Source organism: Oxyura jamaicensis, chromosome 2, assembly GCF_011077185.1.
Source record: "Oxyura jamaicensis isolate SHBP4307 breed ruddy duck chromosome 2, BPBGC_Ojam_1.0, whole genome shotgun sequence".
NCBI lineage: Eukaryota > Metazoa > Chordata > Aves > Anseriformes > Anatidae > Oxyura > Oxyura jamaicensis.
The window spans coordinates 106,388,233-106,405,596 of record NC_048894.1 but is presented as its reverse complement, the minus strand read 5'-3'; the positions used below and the strand labels follow the sequence as shown (position 1 = coordinate 106,405,596).

The 17,364-nt window shown below is 45.0% G+C and overlaps 1 protein-coding gene and 1 long non-coding RNA gene across 5 annotated transcripts in view; one reads left to right on the top strand and one right to left on the bottom strand.

Moving 5' to 3' along the window:
* The window catches only part of TGIF1 (TGFB induced factor homeobox 1), a 9,290-nt gene extending 3,368 nt beyond the window's left edge, over positions 1-5,922 (bottom strand). The window contains exons 1-2 of one of the 4 annotated variants that reach the window (XM_035318474.1): positions 5,483-5,922; positions 4,217-4,408 (exon numbers count right to left, since the gene is read on the bottom strand). Coding sequence is in view for 2 of the 4 variants with exons in the window: in XM_035318472.1 (XP_035174363.1) it covers positions 5,483-5,498 (16 nt within the window). In the remaining 2 variants the exon portion in view is untranslated. The other 3 variants (XM_035318472.1, XM_035318473.1, XM_035318475.1) reach the window with 3 other exon arrangements.
* An 875-nt stretch (positions 5,923-6,797) lies between these two features.
* Positions 6,798-9,606, top strand: LOC118162356. Its single transcript, XR_004748410.1, has 3 exons — positions 6,798-6,876; positions 8,449-8,568; positions 9,068-9,606. It is a non-coding gene; the product is annotated as an uncharacterized LOC118162356 (long non-coding RNA).
* Positions 9,607-17,364: the final 7,758 nt, after the last annotated feature.

The following is a 17,364-nucleotide window of genomic DNA, read 5'->3' as shown; positions in this document are numbered from 1 at the left end:
CAGGAAAAGGAAAGAACCAGGTGCCTAAGCTCAGGTAAAAGTCCACTAGTATAGTATAACCACAGATGGACTTCTGAAATTTTACTGCAGTTCTCTGCTACACAAGCTCAATCATTAAAAAATAAAAATTTAATGTACCACTTTGATTGCACCCTCTTTATTTTTCTCCCAACTTCAGGGTTTTAATCTCGTATTTCAACCTGTGGAAGTGGATGTTCTGTGTGCTGCACTTTTTACAGTCTCCAGGTTTACAAGTTAACTGCATGCCTTTTTCTTTCACAACACAAAGAAAGAATTTCAGAAATTGATTATCGCTTTCTATATATGCACCACTATTTACCGCTTCACTACTTGAAGCTATGTTAAGAAAATAAAGTAAATAAAAGTACTTAACAGCCAATCGCTAGGAAGACTACAATTCTACTCCTTTGGTATAGGATATATAGGTCACTGATGAAACAAGTTGTACTTTAAAATACACAGAAAATCTTAAATACTCACCAAGTAAAGCTCACCAGTAACTTTTGAAATCTTATAAAACCACATATAAATCTATATAAGATACCACACATTTCAAATAGTGCAATCCAATACTAATTTCAAGTGAAAATAAACTGGTTTTCTGAAACCTCTTCTGGAAAAAAAATGTACAAGAAGCCCATAATAAGCTTTGTTTCAAACTTGCATTTCATGTTGAGGAGGGAGGGAGGGGGAGGAAGAAGGAACTTGCTCATTCATAACAGCAAAACTGAAAACACTAATAGTAAAACCGAGTTAAATGTCAAGTCAAAATTTTATGTGGGCAACTACCCATAATTCAAAAGTTCTGTTTAAGGAAAGAAAGTCAGCCCTGAAATATAAACCATGTGGCTGTGAAAGCGTAAAACTATATGAAGTTATTGAAAAAGAAAAAAGGAAAGGAAAATAAAAGGAGAGGGCTGTATGTGAAAGTTTTGCTCCACACTTCCCGATGTGTGTGGGGGAAGGACCTCTCCCCCCCACTTTCAAACTGCAGCCAACGCTGACATGGTGAATTATTCTTTCTTTCTCCTATTTATGAGTAGCTTCATTATCATTACATTTAGTTTAAGTTATCCAGATTTCAATGCATATTTTTGACATGCAAGGATTCCCAGTTGGATGATCAATCTGCGAAGTGTCTGGCATGGTTACTTCAGTAACTCAGTATTGTTTTCATTCTCTCAATTGCTCATTTAGAGAACTGACAAACACCAAACTGACATGATGTATTTTTCCTGGGATGATTTGCCACAAGTCATCCAGTCCTGAAACTGGAACAATAGGAAAATATTTAAATGCCCAACACAAGATAAACCCCTAAATTATGTAAACAGGTTCTTAATTCACATAGAAAGTATGTCGAGTTTGCTTTAAATGATTCTGAGCAAACTCTTTCCTATTTGTAATAGCTTCATGCAAAGTGCTGTCATGCTTGCAATCTAACCTGAGAACAAGCCTTGCACAATGGGGTCCTGGAGCACTTCTTGGAACAAAGATCACTCACAGACAACGTGATGGCTCTGCAAAGCAGCTTCTAAATGGAGTGCTAAAACTAGCTAAAACTAGCCTAGATTATTCAATGTTTTCAAATGTGCTGTTCTTGTTTGTCAGAAACTAGAAGCGTTGCAGCACTCCGGTGGGTTGGGTTTTTTGTTTGTGTTTGAATTTAACAGGCTGCAAGACGGGACTCTGGAAGACAGGGACAGGCAAACAGTGAAGACTGGAAGTAAGAAGGGCTAGGAGCCAAAGAAACTACTCCTATGAGAAAATGAGGTGTCTAACAGTTTGTGAGCCATATTTACGTGGCGTAACAAGAAGTCCTTCAGACATGCATCACCACCCCACTTGGCTTGACCTCTCCAGGACCTAACGCACAGCTGAAGCACTCCACTGCAGCTTCGCTGAATTAGAGAAAACTGCCTCGGCAGCGAAACTTGGTACAAAACTGTTGCTCTTTTCCACCTGAGAAAGTGGCACAGTAACTGCCTCGAAGCCAGCAGCACGAAAAGCTCTCTGTGTTTTGCAAACACGATCTTCTGCCTCGGCACTTCTGAAGTAAAAGTTGCCGTCTGACTAACCGTAGCTCACCTAGCAAGAAATGAGTCAACGGCGGAGCTGCCCTTTGACCGGCTTGCTCGGTGTGTCACATTGACAGGGTGAGCTAGTGACACAGAGCAGGTTCGGGTTAAGCAGGAAACCCAGCGTTACAACTTCTCCTCATTTAAATAGAGCAGCAGCCCTCTGAACTGCTCACAGATACTCCTGCGCGGCACAGCGACAGGAAGTCCTGGCTACAAATCTCGCACGGCCCCAGCTGATATTTTTTACTAGAGCAGGAGCCACGTTGTTGCTGTCAAGGCTCTGTTTTCATTAAAGCATTCCTGCTGATTACAACCCAGCTTTGTTTTTCCTCCGTGTTAGTAATCAGGCTATTCGTTGCTGGTTTCCTGTTTTAACAGGGCCCAACTGAAAAGGTTTCTGGCCGGGTTCCACCACTGGACCATTGGCTTACTGTTATTTACACCCAGAATAAAGGCCCGCGGACACGCCGAGTAGCCCCAACTGACCTACTAATTTATGTCGTCTTAAAAGCAGGCTAGCGTCAGGTTACGCTCTGTCCTCTCCTAAACATGTTTAAATCTAAACAGAAGAGCTGCTTTTACCTGACTAAACCAAAGCAGCACGAGTTCACTCGCAGAGGTCCCAGCCCCAGGTCTCCACTGCCACAGACAAGCGGTCCGTGCCACTAATGACCCAAGGACTGCACAATCAGCATCCCTCCTTAATAAATTACTTTATCCCCCCGGCTTCCCAGCTGCAGTCACATACATGACTGAACGCCGTGTTGCATGGTATCGCAGCCCAGAGACTTTACAGGTCCTCTTGTAATCAGCTCAGGGCAGATTACACCCCGGGTCCCGCGCATGATCCTGAGCCCCACACCCAGCCGTGAACAGCTTGGGAAAAGAGTACGGCAATGACTGAAGCTGGTTTCAAAATGAACTACTGCTCCTTAAGAAAGCATGCTGAAATACTCAAGGAGGAGGGCAAAGCATTTGGAGAGGCTGAGGCAGATGAATTTGGGAGTTCAAAAACTGAAAATCCAGGCTACCAGGAAGAAACCCACCACCATCCCATTGTGTCGAGGAAGAGCCTCGCAGAGGAAGTGGCACAGGCCAATTGCTATTCAAAACAGGACAAAGTATACCACAAGAAACAATCTCTGCCCTCCAGAGAGGGAGCCGACAAAGATCACCTTCGGGAAAAGCTCTCACCCCTCCCCGTCGATGCTTTGTGAACTTAAGGTGGATTTTTATGAGCACGGATAAGCAGAACTAGCTCCCATCTAAAGCCCCGATCCTGTCGTAACCGAGTTCAGTTGGATTCCTCACATGTATAAACTTGAACGTACGCCTGTGCCTTTGCAAGACTGTATTCTAAATCAGCTAATTAACAAGCTGAGTGTGTTCCGTGTGATTGCTATCAGGTTATTATTTGTAAATGAAACCATCCACGGAACAGTCCTCGGGGTTTTAACCCACAGGCTGATAAAGGAGGAAAAAAAAAAAAAAAAGGAAAAAAAAACGAACTGAAGTTTAACGTGAAGTTAAAACCCAACAAAAGTAAATTAGTTTAGAATTATTCATAAGCAAGCAAGAATTACGGAATGCATAAGGGAATTTCCACGGAGGAAAAAAAAAAAAAAAAAAAATCTTTTCCTTTGAGTATTTTTCAGAAGTGAGAAACCATTTTTTTTTTTTCTCTTGAATTTCACAGCTTTAGCTCTGTTGCTTCTAAAGCCGCCCGACTTGGGTATGTTTTTGGTTTTTTTTTTTTTTTTTTTTTTTTTTCGTTTAAACAGGATTTTTCTAGGACTGCGAGCAAGGAATCTGAAACAAAATCATTCTTTGAAACTTCTTGAGCCAGTCCCGAATGCCAGGAGATGCCAAACAACTACAAGCCCAACCTTGAACAAAACAAAGGCACCCTAGCCCCAACGCCTGGTTGAAAGTTTCCATCCCCGTCCCCTCACTTTTTCCTTTCTGCCAGGCAAGCCCCTGGCCCCCTGCCCCACTCGGGAGCCCCCCAGGCCCGTCACCTTGCGTGGTTTCCATTGTTCCAGCCCCAAACCCTGGGAGCGGAGCTCTGCCTCCCTCTCTCGCACACAAAGACCTACACACACACACACGCATACCTAGAAACGACGTCAGCACTTTTCACACACATTTATTTCGGGGGTGGCAAGAACAACAGCCGAAAGTGCAGGGAGTTTTGGTATTTCAGCAACCAGCAGCTGCCCTCGGGGAGAGAAGTCTGAACAATGGAAGCAACAGCAGACAGGAAACCAGCTCACCACTGCTGTGCAAATAGGGAGCATAGGAATGTCCTAAAAATAACCGGGCTGAATTAATTCAGTGAAACCATGCAAGGGAAAATTAAATTAAAAATCGATGCGTGTAGGGGATTAAAGGTCCCAGGCGGAGACCCCCGAAGGCGGTGGGTGTCTCCAGGTGCGGACAGCGGGGCTGGGCACCCCAAGGCAGAGCAGGAGTGGGGGCGCCTTTGTGGCCCCATTCCCTTTGTGTGCAAGCCCCAAGCCGCTCGCCAGGGCTGGAAATCCTCGGGGGGGCACCTCGTTTCCAGCACCCCGCGGGGCTCGCCCAGCACGTATGGGCTGCCCGCTCCGGAGCCATGCACAAGGAGCGACGGGGGAAAAGAGCCTGAGTGTGGGGCAGCGAGCTGCTCCCCCCTGCCGGCCCTCCGCCACGGGGCACTTGGTGGCCTGGGAGCGCTCCGGGAGCATAGCACGAAGCTGGTCAATCACAGCAGCCGCTCGTTGCCAGCCTCGCCCCGGCCCCAAAACGCGGGGCACACGCGGCCGGCCCCAAAGCGCGGTCCGAGGGCGCTGAGAGCACCGCAGGGGGAAGGGGCAGCACGATGCAAAGTTTTCGTAAACAGCACAAAGAAAACCCAGAGAGCCTCGTTTTTCCCCCGCCCCCCCCCCCGCCCCCGCCCGCAGTAGGTGCGTCTCCTTTTAACCCTAACCGCGTGCAACTTTTGTACTTCTTCACCCTCTTTTAAGGGATAGAAAAGCAGGACAAGGCAGCGAGTTCCCGCAGCCCCTCGTCCCAACGCGCCAGACAAAGAGCGGCGGAGCCTGTCCCGCTCCGAGCTGGGCTGAGCCGAGCCGATCCGAGCCCCCCGGCTCAGCCCGGACCGCGGAGAAGCGGCCGGGGAGGGGGAGCACAGCTTGGCCGCGGCACGGAGCGGGCGGCGGGGCAGGCTTGTGACAGCCGCCGGCAGCACCCGCGTGGGGCTGCGAGCCCGGCACCGAGCCCCGCCGCGGCGGGACCAGAGGGGGTCCGGGGGGGCATAGGGGTCGGCAGCCCACCGAGCACGGCCGCCCCCGCCGGGGGAAGGGGCGCGGGCTCCCCCCCTCTCTCTCCCCGCAGGCAGGTACCTTTTTTACTTTTCATCTTGACGGCGAGGACCGAGCCGCCGCTGCCGCCGGACTCGCCGCGCAGCCGCCCGCTGAGCCAAGTTTCTGCCGGCCGGCCGCTGCTCCCCTTTTAAACTCGGCGAGGAGGAGGACGAAGCAGCAGCAGCAGCAGGCGAGGAGCGCGGTGCCAGGAGCCCGGGCCGGGTCCTTGGTGCTGTCAGCGGGAGCCGCGGGGCTCTGCCTCCCCGGGGGCTCGCTGGCGGCGGCTGTGGCCGGGGTGGGCTTCCCTCCCCCCGTCCCTTTGTTCCTTTCTGGCGGTGATTGGCCCCAGCTTGGTAAAGTGAGAGACGGCACGGGAGGAAAAGGTACACACGAGTGCACCCTCCCCCACCTTCCAGCAGTGAGTAAGAGTAACCCGGAGCTACGCGAGCACTCGCGGCGCTGCCTCCTCCTCCTCCTCCTCCTCCCGGCCGCCTCTCTCCTCCCCTGCCGGCTGCTGCGGCTCCGCCAGGCGGGAGGGGAGGGCCGAGGGGGGGTCCCCCCGCACCCGCACGCAGCTCGCCGAGCCTCCCTTTCTTCCAGGCAGCCGTTTGATCATTAAACTGGAAGAAGGGGGCGAGCGGGAGGGGGGGGGGGAGATTTTGACAGCTGCCCTTGACTAGCCTCCGCCTGTTGCTGCCGGATGAACCACCCACTCCTGCGCGTGAATAGAAAGGAGAAGAAAGGAGAGTGTGTACGGCAGGAGCCCCCCCTCCCTGCCAAGGCGCGTCCCCTTTCTGGGGTTATTTTTACAAAAGGTTGTTATGTGTTTTTTATTATTATTACTATTTTTTATTTTTTTATTTTTTCTTCTCCCCCCTCCTCCCGTCCCGCTGGATCTTGCCGTGACACATGCTCACGGCTTGAAAGAAAAGTCTCACAGCTTGACTCATCCCTGCTAGCACGTGGTGCAGCAACAGTTTATTTTCCTCCCAGACGAGAGAAATGCGGGAGCCCTCGGCTCCGCCGCACCAGCTCCCATCACGCTGCTCGCCCGCACCCCCGAAGGAGAAACTGCGGGGGGGGGGGGGGGGGTGTTAGTGTGGAAAGTAAAACGAGCCGCCTTACCTTTAAAAAAAAAAAAAAAAAAAAAGGCGTGCGGATGTGGTGTGTTTTTGTGCAGGGCACTGCGTGTGTTTGTTTTAGTGCCGCGCAGCCACGTGCTCGCTTGTTTGTGAACGAGGAGGCGCAGGGGCAGGCATGTCGGGCTGGGAGCGAGCGCTTTAAGCGGCTGATGAAATAATAAATTCCTACGGCGAAAACAGGGCTCGCTCCCTCCCTCCCCCCTCCCTCGCCCTCCGTCCACACAAACGCGCATTCAGGGCAGAAGAGGAAGCGACGGCGCTTTTTTAACAGCGAGCCCTCCCCGGCACCTCGTAACTATTTTTATGTAGCGTAATTACAGCGACCTAGCCGGAGATAAAACAGCTGTTACATCCTGAACGGGGGGCGCGTGCGGCTCTTGGGCAACTGCAGTCAACGGGGCCCCGCCGCGGGGCTGGCGGCTCTCCCCGGGCTGGGCTGGTGGCTGGTGGCCGGCCGGGGGGGGGTGGCTGCGGTACCTCAGGGCAGTGCCGGGCCGTTACCGGCCGTTAGCCGCCGTTACCGGCCGTTACCCGCCGCCCAACCGCCCGCCAACCGCCCTCCGCTGGCCGCTGTGGGGGGTGCGCGCGCCCTTGGAGCCCCGTTCCCGCCGCTTCCCCGCCTCCATTTTGTCCCCCCTCGGTGCCGGGGAGCCATGGGGGCAGCCCGCCGCCGTCCTTCCCCTCCCTCCCTCCCTCCCCGTACGGTAGGAGCGCGGAAGGAAAAGGCTCGGGTATTTTTAACGCCGAGAGCCGAGTTGTGTCTCTGGAGGGAGCGGTGACTCATGGGTGGCGTGTGAGAGCGATTTTTGTTGTTGTTGTTTTCAAAAAAAATACTATTTTTTTTTTTCTGTGATGGGTGTTTTTAAAGTCCTGCTTCCCAGCTGTGAGAGCTGACTCTTCGGGCTGGTGTTTTGAGCGCCCAAAGCATGGTCGTGCCAAAAAAGTAATGACGGGAAGTTAACAAAAGACATGTGGAGGAGCTGAAGAGATTTTCCTCTCTACGTACGAGCCGGCTCACGCTTGTTTATTGTCCTTGGGACTGCTGGCAAGTTTGTGAACCAAACTCGTACGCCCCCCCCCCCCCCCCTCCCTTTTTTTTTTGGTCATTGGTGAGGTCATTTTTACGAGAGGAAAAATAAAGCTTTTCTCTCACACTGAGCTTAAACTCGCTTTTAAGAGCGTTAGGAACAGCCTTTCTAACGCCGCTGGAATGCTGGTCCAGAGGAATTCACTCAAAGGGGAAAATGGATTGTGACCTAGCACATGGCTGCTTTCAAAGCTGTAAAAAGCAGGAGGGTAGGTCTGCGTCCCTCGGACTAGGACCAGAGGACCCCAGACGAGCAAGTGTATGTGCCTCGTTCCCCGGGTACAACACGAGTAGAAAAGTGTTGTTTTTACTTCTTTTTCTTTTTGGCAAGTTGCCCTGTGGGTGCAAGCACTGGGGGAAGGACAAAGTGGCCTTGTGCAGTTTTCATTTATTGTCAGGTTGAGGCAGTACCGGGGGTTTGTTTACAAACTCTGACTTCCCTTAGCACTTGGAGATGAGTATTGGAGGTCCAAGGGTGGATCAAGCTTGCAAAAAAAAAGTAGAGTGGTTGGAAGAAAACTGCTGTAGCTTTCTGTAATAGTAAAACTTCAACACGCTTGAAAAATATGGCATTTAAAAAGGTAACAGGTGATTTCATTGCTTATTCTGAGCTGAAATTTAAGGGTAGAGAATGATTTGATTTTTGAGTGAGGTTCAGTAAACTGGTGGCCCAAAGGTTGATCGTGAGTGTTGGTATTGGCTGCTACTTGCAGGCAGAAGCAGTTGGTATGTAAGAAAATACATCACTTTCCACAGTTCTCTGTTTCTCTTCACAGGTTGTCAAGGCTATGGATTTAGTATTACTTAATCTGCTGGAGCTGTATCAGCACTAATCATATCTCACGTGCTGTTCAGGCTGCTCACTGAGCAACTTTGGCTTCTATGCAGCTCCTTGGGTAAGTGTGTGCTCTACACGTGCATCAAGATATGTCTGTACCAACAGGTTTGAACAACCTGGCTTAGCCACAGCAAGTTCAACTCTGTCTGGATTTGTCTGTATTGACACACTGTAAGTATGTGTAGAACTGGATTCAAAGAGAGGAAAAAAACCTGGAGAGGCTAGATTTTGAGTTGTTCAATCATTGTCTGCACCACAGTTTTGTGAGTGTCCTACGTGCTTGTTTTTGTCCTGTTGCACTACCATATGTGATACCTTGTGTGACAAATTGTATGTGTCTTATTTACAAGTGCTTTGCTTTGTGATGCTGGGACTGTATGCCTAACAACCACTGTCTCCATAGTCTCCGAGACCATGCTTTGGACATAGAAACCCCTACAGGGAGTGCTCTGGAAAATCGTTATCCAGGTGTCACAAGCTTGTGGATATTATCTTAAACTGTTCGTTCCAGTTTCCCATTCATAAACTTGAGAGTATTACGTCTTCTCTCTTTATAGGACTTCACGACAGTAAACATGACACTGATTTCTCTGGAACACTGAGATGCCACTGAAGTGTTTGTGAGGAAACATACTACTCCATAGTTTGTGCAGAATTAAGTAGTGCACGGTAAGTTAAGCAAGTTACACCTTTCACAACAAGAATAAAGTGATGCAACAAATAACTGTTCTTTCAGGGGATAATTCTGTCCTATGCACAGAAAAACAAGGATTCTTGTTGTGGGTCACCCCTGTTCTTCACCTTTACTTATCCATGACATTGACTGGTCTCAGATGGTCTAGGAAAAGGAGAGGCCACAGAAGGCAGACATGAGGTAATACTTTCCCACAAATGTCCCATCCTATTCCTTAATAGTTAGATATAAGTCCTGAAGCAGTAGCTTAATACAACTTATTTTGTTACTGAGATAGGTGGATGGTTTTCATACTGGTATAAATGTTGAATATCTGTATGGTATTTAAACATTGTAATGGCAGTCGGTGGCAGAGTACCATGTTGAATTGTGACTTACATAAAAAGGCATTTCTTTTTTTTTTTTTTCTTCTTATCTGTTTATTTAATTTAATATCCTCTTGTGCTTTGAGACAAGGAAAACTAAGTTCCTGTTTTTTACCTTCTCCATACCATTCATTATTCTGTGTGCTTTCATCATGTCTGCTTTTGAAGATAAAAAATAAATCAGTTTTCTCAGTCTCTTTTCCTATGAGAATTGCTCCCACCTTTTGATTGTTGTCTTGGTGCTTTCCCAAGTTTATTTGGTCCTACAGTATTCCATTTTTCAGTAAAGGTGACTTATGCCGCATGCAGTATTCTAAGTGAGGTTATGCCTCTGATTACCGTATATATGTATTTGATACTACTCCCTGACCTATTTCTTGTGGAATCCAGCATGTTAGGCTTTATTTTTGGCTGCTGCTACATACTGAGCAGAGGGCTCTAACAATTTCATGTATAGCTTGTTTGAAGTTTCTCTTGCATGCGGTTTTGTATTAGTCTTGGTGTTGAGCTTGTTATTGCATTATTCATTCACGCAATGGGAGTCATGCTGAAGTTACAAATCTCCCTTTTACCAAATACATTTTTGATAGCTGCAGACTTCAGCACCTCACCTTTCTTCAACTGTCCCGTTTTTTTCTCTCTCTCACTGGGCTGAGTTAATATATTAAAACGGAGTACAGGACCTGGACACACCCTATTGTTAACCTTTTGTCATAATAAAAATTAGCCATTTAGTCTTGCACTGTTTCTCTTGCTCTAACCAGATTTTCATTTGTGAAAATTGTTTGCCTTTTCCCCTAGCTTGTTCTTTGTCTGGTAGCTCCTTGCATGGAACCTTTTCAAAAACTTTGGAAATCTAAATTATGCCAGCCAGCTGTGCTCCCATAATTAGAGCTCACTTTGCTGCCATTGTGAAAGGGGGGGAAAAGGTTAAATCAAAGTTGTGAAGACGATCATAACATTTCAGAACTTCTCTGTAATAGACTCTGCAACTTGGATGTGCTTTAGGCTCTTTTATGTGTGTGCTTTTCTGCTTGTCAGAGATCAAACAGGAGGCAAAGCTCAGAAATCCCATATGTGGAATCACACTGATTCCTGTCTGGTATGGCGTCAGGTCTGCAACCTTTCGGTTCTCAGCATGGGCTTTAGTACAGACTTGAGGTAACAGGTAGTAGTTATCGTTTTTGATGAAGATCAGCTGCTCCAGTGATGCATGCTTGCCACTGAGATTTTCAGACACCAGTAAAGAGGAATGCTGCTCCTGTAGCAGGTTTTAGTGCTGTCTTTCTCTGGGGCCTCCTACAACTCCTCATGTGCCAGCCCTTGCTCTCTTATTTCCACATAGGCCTCCCCCACATCTGTGCCTCAGTATATAAGCATATGGAAATAGAGTATTATCATGATTACTACAGAGGCAACTTAAGTACATGCAGTAATGTTATGACTGTAAGACAATGCAGAATCTTCATAAATGGCATAATCACTTCTGCTCTGAGACTGAAAGCTGCACAGATACTCGGGGGAGTGGTTTATGAAGCTTGCATTAACGTGAAAGTGTACAATTTGAAGTCAGACCACTGTGTAAAATTAAAATTAAAAGTGAATTATAGATTTAATCTTGCTTGGAGTAAGTGTTCACTTTCAGGTTTTAACTTAAAATGAAAGTGTGACTAGGAACAGATCTCAGGCATGTAATCCCACTGTTTATGCAGAAATGAGCATTTTTGTCCACCACAGATGCACCTTGTACCTGCTTTACCTTATTTTCTATGGTGGGGGGTTGGAGGTGGGGCTCTGGCTCTTATCTCTAGTGTCACACAAGTGAGCATATCATAATCAGTCTGACAAACGACATGGTCGTTAACAGTCTCAATCTAGTTCAAGAATTTGGGGCATGGGAGAAAACAGATCTTTCTTTCCTGAAATTTGAAACTGGGTGCAATTTTGCAATTTATGTAATCAATTTTTGCTTATCTGGAAGAAGTAAAGCAAGTAAAGTGAGTATGGCTGACCAAAAAATGTGGTTTGGGGATTTTTTTTTTTTTTCTAATTGTGGGATAACTAACCTGCTTTTGCCACAACCTGGTGCATATCAAGAACAAAGCAGTAGGCTTACTGCGATGCACCCTAAGCAAGGGTGACCTCTCTTAGCTGAATTTGTCTGTCCAAATACTAGAAAGACTCTTAAGCTTTTTCACGTAGTGTTACTGTTTGTATGAAAACCATCTAATAAGGCAAAGAAAACAAAGCCTAAAACAGACCTGCACTTGATACCTGATATTTCTCTTGTGGGCAAAATGTTAATTTAAAGTGAAAAAATCCCGAGTACTTCTCTCTGCTCACTTTCTGTTTAGTGTAGTCTAGTCTAAACAAAATAATGGGTCAGCCAGGTATTTGTTCAGTGTCTGCCCTAAAAAATAATAATATAATTAAAAAAGGTTTTAAAATACTATATTTCAGGAACATTTATTTCTGAAGTTATCGCTGTTCTTACCAGAAAAGTTAAAAGTTGTGCTTGCAGAAGCACAAAAAATATGATCATAATGAAGTTATTATTATAACAAATAATAACATGATTGGTTTTCTTTTTAATAAAAATCTAAATTGTAGTACTTGTTGTGGTCTGGGAACTAACAAAGTGATGCCAATAGAAGCAAAGGTGAGTGGGGAAGAAAAGCCTCAGAAGACAGACCTCTTGAAAGTCAGCTTAATACTTGGAAAAAACGAAGTTCTTGCTAAAGATGCAGAGTTGCCATTCCCTGGTCTTTTGGGTGGAAGACTTGGGTAGAAAATAAATCCATTCCGAGACCTCAGATTTTTCATGTCTTTTTTAGCAGAATATAGATGTGGGTATTATGTTTGATATAATAGTATAGAAAAAACTATTCATATGTTACCTTGTGCTGCACAAAGACTGAAGGGATGCAGACTAATTCAAAAATGGTGAGATTTTATGACAGGCCACAATTAAACACTGTATATTGAATTTGGAAAAGCTTTCACTGCTGTTTGTGCTGTACCTGCTCTGAATATATGCTGGAGGCCCTGGAAAATTCCAAGTTACCAGCTTTGTTCCTCTATTGGTATTGCATTCACTTCTTTTTTCTGCTGTGATTATTTTATTAATCTTAACTGTTGTACCATCTAACAGTCATATTATCTGTAATTTTCACATATTGAAAGAATATTCTGCTTGCGGTTAAATAAAATTTTAGATGTTAGGAGCAACGAACTGAGTGTGACCAATCAAATTTGCAGCATGATGGCACAACTTCATCAGTTGAAGATCTAAATAAGCTATTATTTTATTTTCTGAGCATTTATGTACAAAGTACTCAGAAGATTCAGTGCCTGCTAGAGAGGCCCAGCCTTAAAGAACAAATGTGTAGCAATAGGGACTGGTGCTTCTGTCTTGCAGGTGATATTAGTGAGTTGCTATTTTCACCTAGGTGGAGCCATGAAAAGGAGGTTTAATGACTCAAGAAATGGGTTACATTTTCACTGCTGAAAAAGGCGTGTGAGGTTTTTAAAGTGATAGGTAATGGGTGTTGGCTACCTTTCTGTAAAATCCTAGACATAGCCTGAGGCCCTAGACTTCTGAAGGCAACTGCTCTGTTGACTTGGGACTGTGCCTGTCTGCAGTTATGATCTAGGGTGCCAAGAAGGATCCCTAAGCCTGCATATGGCCCATGTGTGAATGTAAGGAAAGAAGGGGAGAGCTGCAGTCTAAGGAAGTAAGGAAATGAATTTGATCAAGACTTTGTTTGCCTTTTTTTTTTTTTTCTCCTCTCATTTGAGAGAATTGCAGTGCTTGGGTGGAGGCTCTTAGTTGCTCAGCCTCAGTACTTTAGTCCTTTGGAAAATAAGCCCAGTGTATGTACTTGATTTTAAAATGCAAATCCTGAAGGGTTGCAGATAAAGGATGAGTGAACAGGACAGAGAAATAGGTATATATGCTGTCTACACTCAGTAAGGAGGCTGAATGGGGCTTTCAGGGTCTCTATGTAGCATGCTCTTTCTACAACTGTTCAGCTACTGCGGCACTTCCTAGGACAGGCTTTGGATGTGTGAGGTCCTGGGCAACCTGTCAGCAACTGATCTTTAGCAACGTCAGAAATGCAGCTGAGGCCACATGGATCTCAAAACACAATGACCCCATGAATATCTCTTTTGGGGACAGCATAGGACTTGTGACAACACTGAACTTTAAATAGTGTGAGAAACCTTAAGTGAGTAGCTCTTAAGAGTAACTGCTGAAGCCACATAAATATTTTTGTGATGGTCTTCATGATTTGGATCTTCTTTGGGGATGTCATCTCAAACGCAATAAATCACACTGGAGTACATTTTCAGTGCTTCATGGGTGCTCTGTGGCCTGTATAATTAGCTAGGTGCGAAGAGCCATAGCTAATTGTTCTTTGTCCTGCAGCTGGCAGAACCACGCTGTTTTTCCAGAGTGTCCTGGGAACTTGGGGAAGTTGCGGCAGTGGGTTAGAGACACTGAACATACAAGCAGTTGAGTTTGGATCCTCAGTGTGAAGTGAGCGTATTAGTAGCCTGACTGTAAGCACCCTTGGATTGAAAACTAGATCAGTGGTGTGCAGGCTTCATGTCTCGTTAAGAAGACCTTCTAAGTAAGAAGTGAAGCTAGGTGAACAAACTACCCTTATTCAGCAAATACAAGGCTTTACATGGCTGCTAAAATAGGTTGACCAGATAAGTGTTAAACCCCTGAAATGTACATCTTCCCTTCATCCTTGCAGTTAAAAGGCATATTAATAGCTACACATCCCAATACCAGGAAATACTGAGGCTCTCTTATACCTACCCCAGCTCTCTACCCCTTATGAGGTCAGACAACCTCACAAGTCTAAGTAAGGTCATTAATCTGCTGAGGAGCTGGACTCAAGTCACCTGGATGCTAGCAGTCTTGTGTGGGCTGCTCAAATGGCTGAGGATCCAGATATAAACAGAGATAAACAAGCCTCAGGTGTGGAGCTTTCTGATTAACTGGTTAGTCCTGAAAAGTGTAGCAGAAGGCTGCAGCTTGTTTGAGTGACTTTTTATGCTGTTTATAGCTTTTCAGGGTGCTAATTGACTATCTTACCTGTGTGCAGTTAAGGCAGATAATTGACATACAGCTGTTTCAATCAACTGTACCTGAAACACACTAAATCTAAACAAGCTGCATGTCTGGCTAGTGTTTCTGTTTAAAAATCACATTAGTTGAAATATTTTAATTTGCCAAGTAACTTCTCCTTTGAAGACAGAACCTTTTAGCCTTAAAAGTTAAATCAAAACACTGAAAGCTACAAAATTCCCATATTTATTTTTGACTTGTTAGCTGAAAGATAATTAGTATTGAACAAATGGACATTAGTGGTGTGTTCCCACTCATTTCTGTGGGAAGAAACTGTTGGTGATTTTAATACTAGATCACATACACCTGCAGTTAATTGTAGTGAACACAGAGCACCAGAGTCTGTGAAATGGTTAACCTGTCTCTGTCTATTCTCAGTTAACATGCCTACCTCATGCCGCAATACACAAGTGCCCAGCCACGCATGATTAGGTCTTGTGGTTAGCAGGAGCTGTGTTCTGGAGCCAGGGCTGCTTCTGTTGAGTCATATTTCTTGTTCTAGAATAAAGAGCCTCCTGGTTACCACTGGTAACTGAGTAGAAGCTACAACATACGTGATGTACAACCCTGGCACCAGCTTGAAATCTAAGGCCTAAGTGGCTGTAAGTACTTATTCTCACTGAGAGTTTGGCAGGTTTGGAGAGGAGTGGGGAATTTATGCAAGGTGTAGGCTTTCAAGCTGTGTTTGAATGAACAGAGGTCTGAAACTGCTGAAATAAATGTATCCCTTCTTTTTCTTCCTTAGGCATCCCCCTTAAACTGAGCTTTTATTTGGTTATTTAACACAGGCATTGAATCACATATTTGAGAGAGGTGGAGATAAAGATTGCATAAAAGACATCGCTCGTTGCTTATTAATGAATCTGGTGTTATTGTCATCCTTCAAAACATTTCTCAAAGTTCTTCGAAGTAGAATAGCTTTACATTGTATGACACTAAAAATCTGACATATTATTCACCCTGAATAAAGGGGTTAAATGGTGTTACATTACTCGGTATTCTGTTGAATGCAGAAGCTTAAAGATTGTTAAATGATTGTTAAAGATTGTTCAATGCTATAGAGATAAAATACTGAGAACAAACTGCTGGTTTCTTACAGTTCTGTGCTGTTTCTTGCCATATTTCTTAGCAGTACAGTAAATGTACCTACGTCTCAGTACAAAAGCATGCAACATTACTCATAAAACAAAATTTGATTTCTTGGATAGATCCTACCAATCTAAAAGAAAAAGAGTACTTACACAAAAATTATTTATCTATTCTATTTTGTTGCCTCATGTTAATACACAGAGTGCTTTAAACTGCTGTTCTGTTTTGTATGCGTGGATATGACCTGTATGTATGTATTCTCCATGCAGAATATTTTAAGAGCTCAGCATGTCATCAGGTAAAATGTCAGTTTGAAATATTTTCTGACTTACTTTAGTCAATAGTGTATGTATTAATCAGTGTGTCCCAGTGATACTAGGGAATCAGACCATGATTTAGGGTTATTGTTTACCTGAATCATTTGATTACATTGATTATATAGGATTACATGAAAGCAAGTTGTAAGAGGTAGGCAGAAAGAAAAAGCTTCATTTGTGTTGCAAATACTGCAGTTAGTTGTATTGTAAGTACATGCTCATGTGTGTGCTTAAGAACATGTATGCAAACACAGCAACCTGTCCTGACCTTTGCCGTTGGTTCAAGTCTCAGAAGAAAACACAAAGCAATGAACGTGTAGCACTGCATGCATACATTGGTATATCTCTGTGCGTGCAAATATGCACATGGTGCTAGTAGCTATATCTCTGATTCTTGATAATGACATTTTGTCATTGTTCTTGTTGTCTTACTACCACAGGAATAATCATGCACGTGTAGATGGAAGGTGCTGCTTTGTACATTTGGTAATGATGTTATTTTTTTGAATGCTTAGTGAATGAAATGCTTAGCAGAAATGATTGCAGTGGTGTGCATATTGTGCCCACATCTGATGGAAATGAGACACCTCTGTAGGAGTTTTTTGTAGATCATCCAGAATTTATGTCCTGTACAAATGACACGTCATGCTAAATTAACTTTGAGCACCACTAGCAATATGGTCTTGTCATTGGGGCATTCCTGCTCCATCAATTAATTGAGATGCAAGGCTGCTTAGTTTTGATGAAGCACCACACTATACTACAGCCATACTACTTTTCACTCTCAAAGCTGACTTCAGACCTTCGTGTCCACATAGATGTTATGCACCACAGCTGCTAATACAGTCACAGCAATGATTATTTTCAGCAATGTCCTGAAATGACAAAATAGTTTAAGTGCTGTTTCAGAAATACAGTGCCCCTGTCACAAAATGTTGGTGGCCCAGTGTCAGGAGTAGCTTGAAGTGGCAGAAAAGGCTGCAGGCGTTGGCAGAGATAAACATGAGGCCACTTGGACTGTGGACTGCATAGACAAGTAAGCTTCTTTGAGTGAGGGGCTCAGCATTACTCAAACATCCACACTCAAAGTGTCTGGGTGCTCTCAGAGTTTGGAAATGAGACTTTGGCCTAGTTCAGACATACAGGAAAACTTCCATGCGCTTCCGTGAGGCAGGGTGCTCTAAATGCTGCTTCTGCTAGCATTCAAAGAGGCTGTGCCTTTCATTAATTTAATTTCTGCTGTATGAAT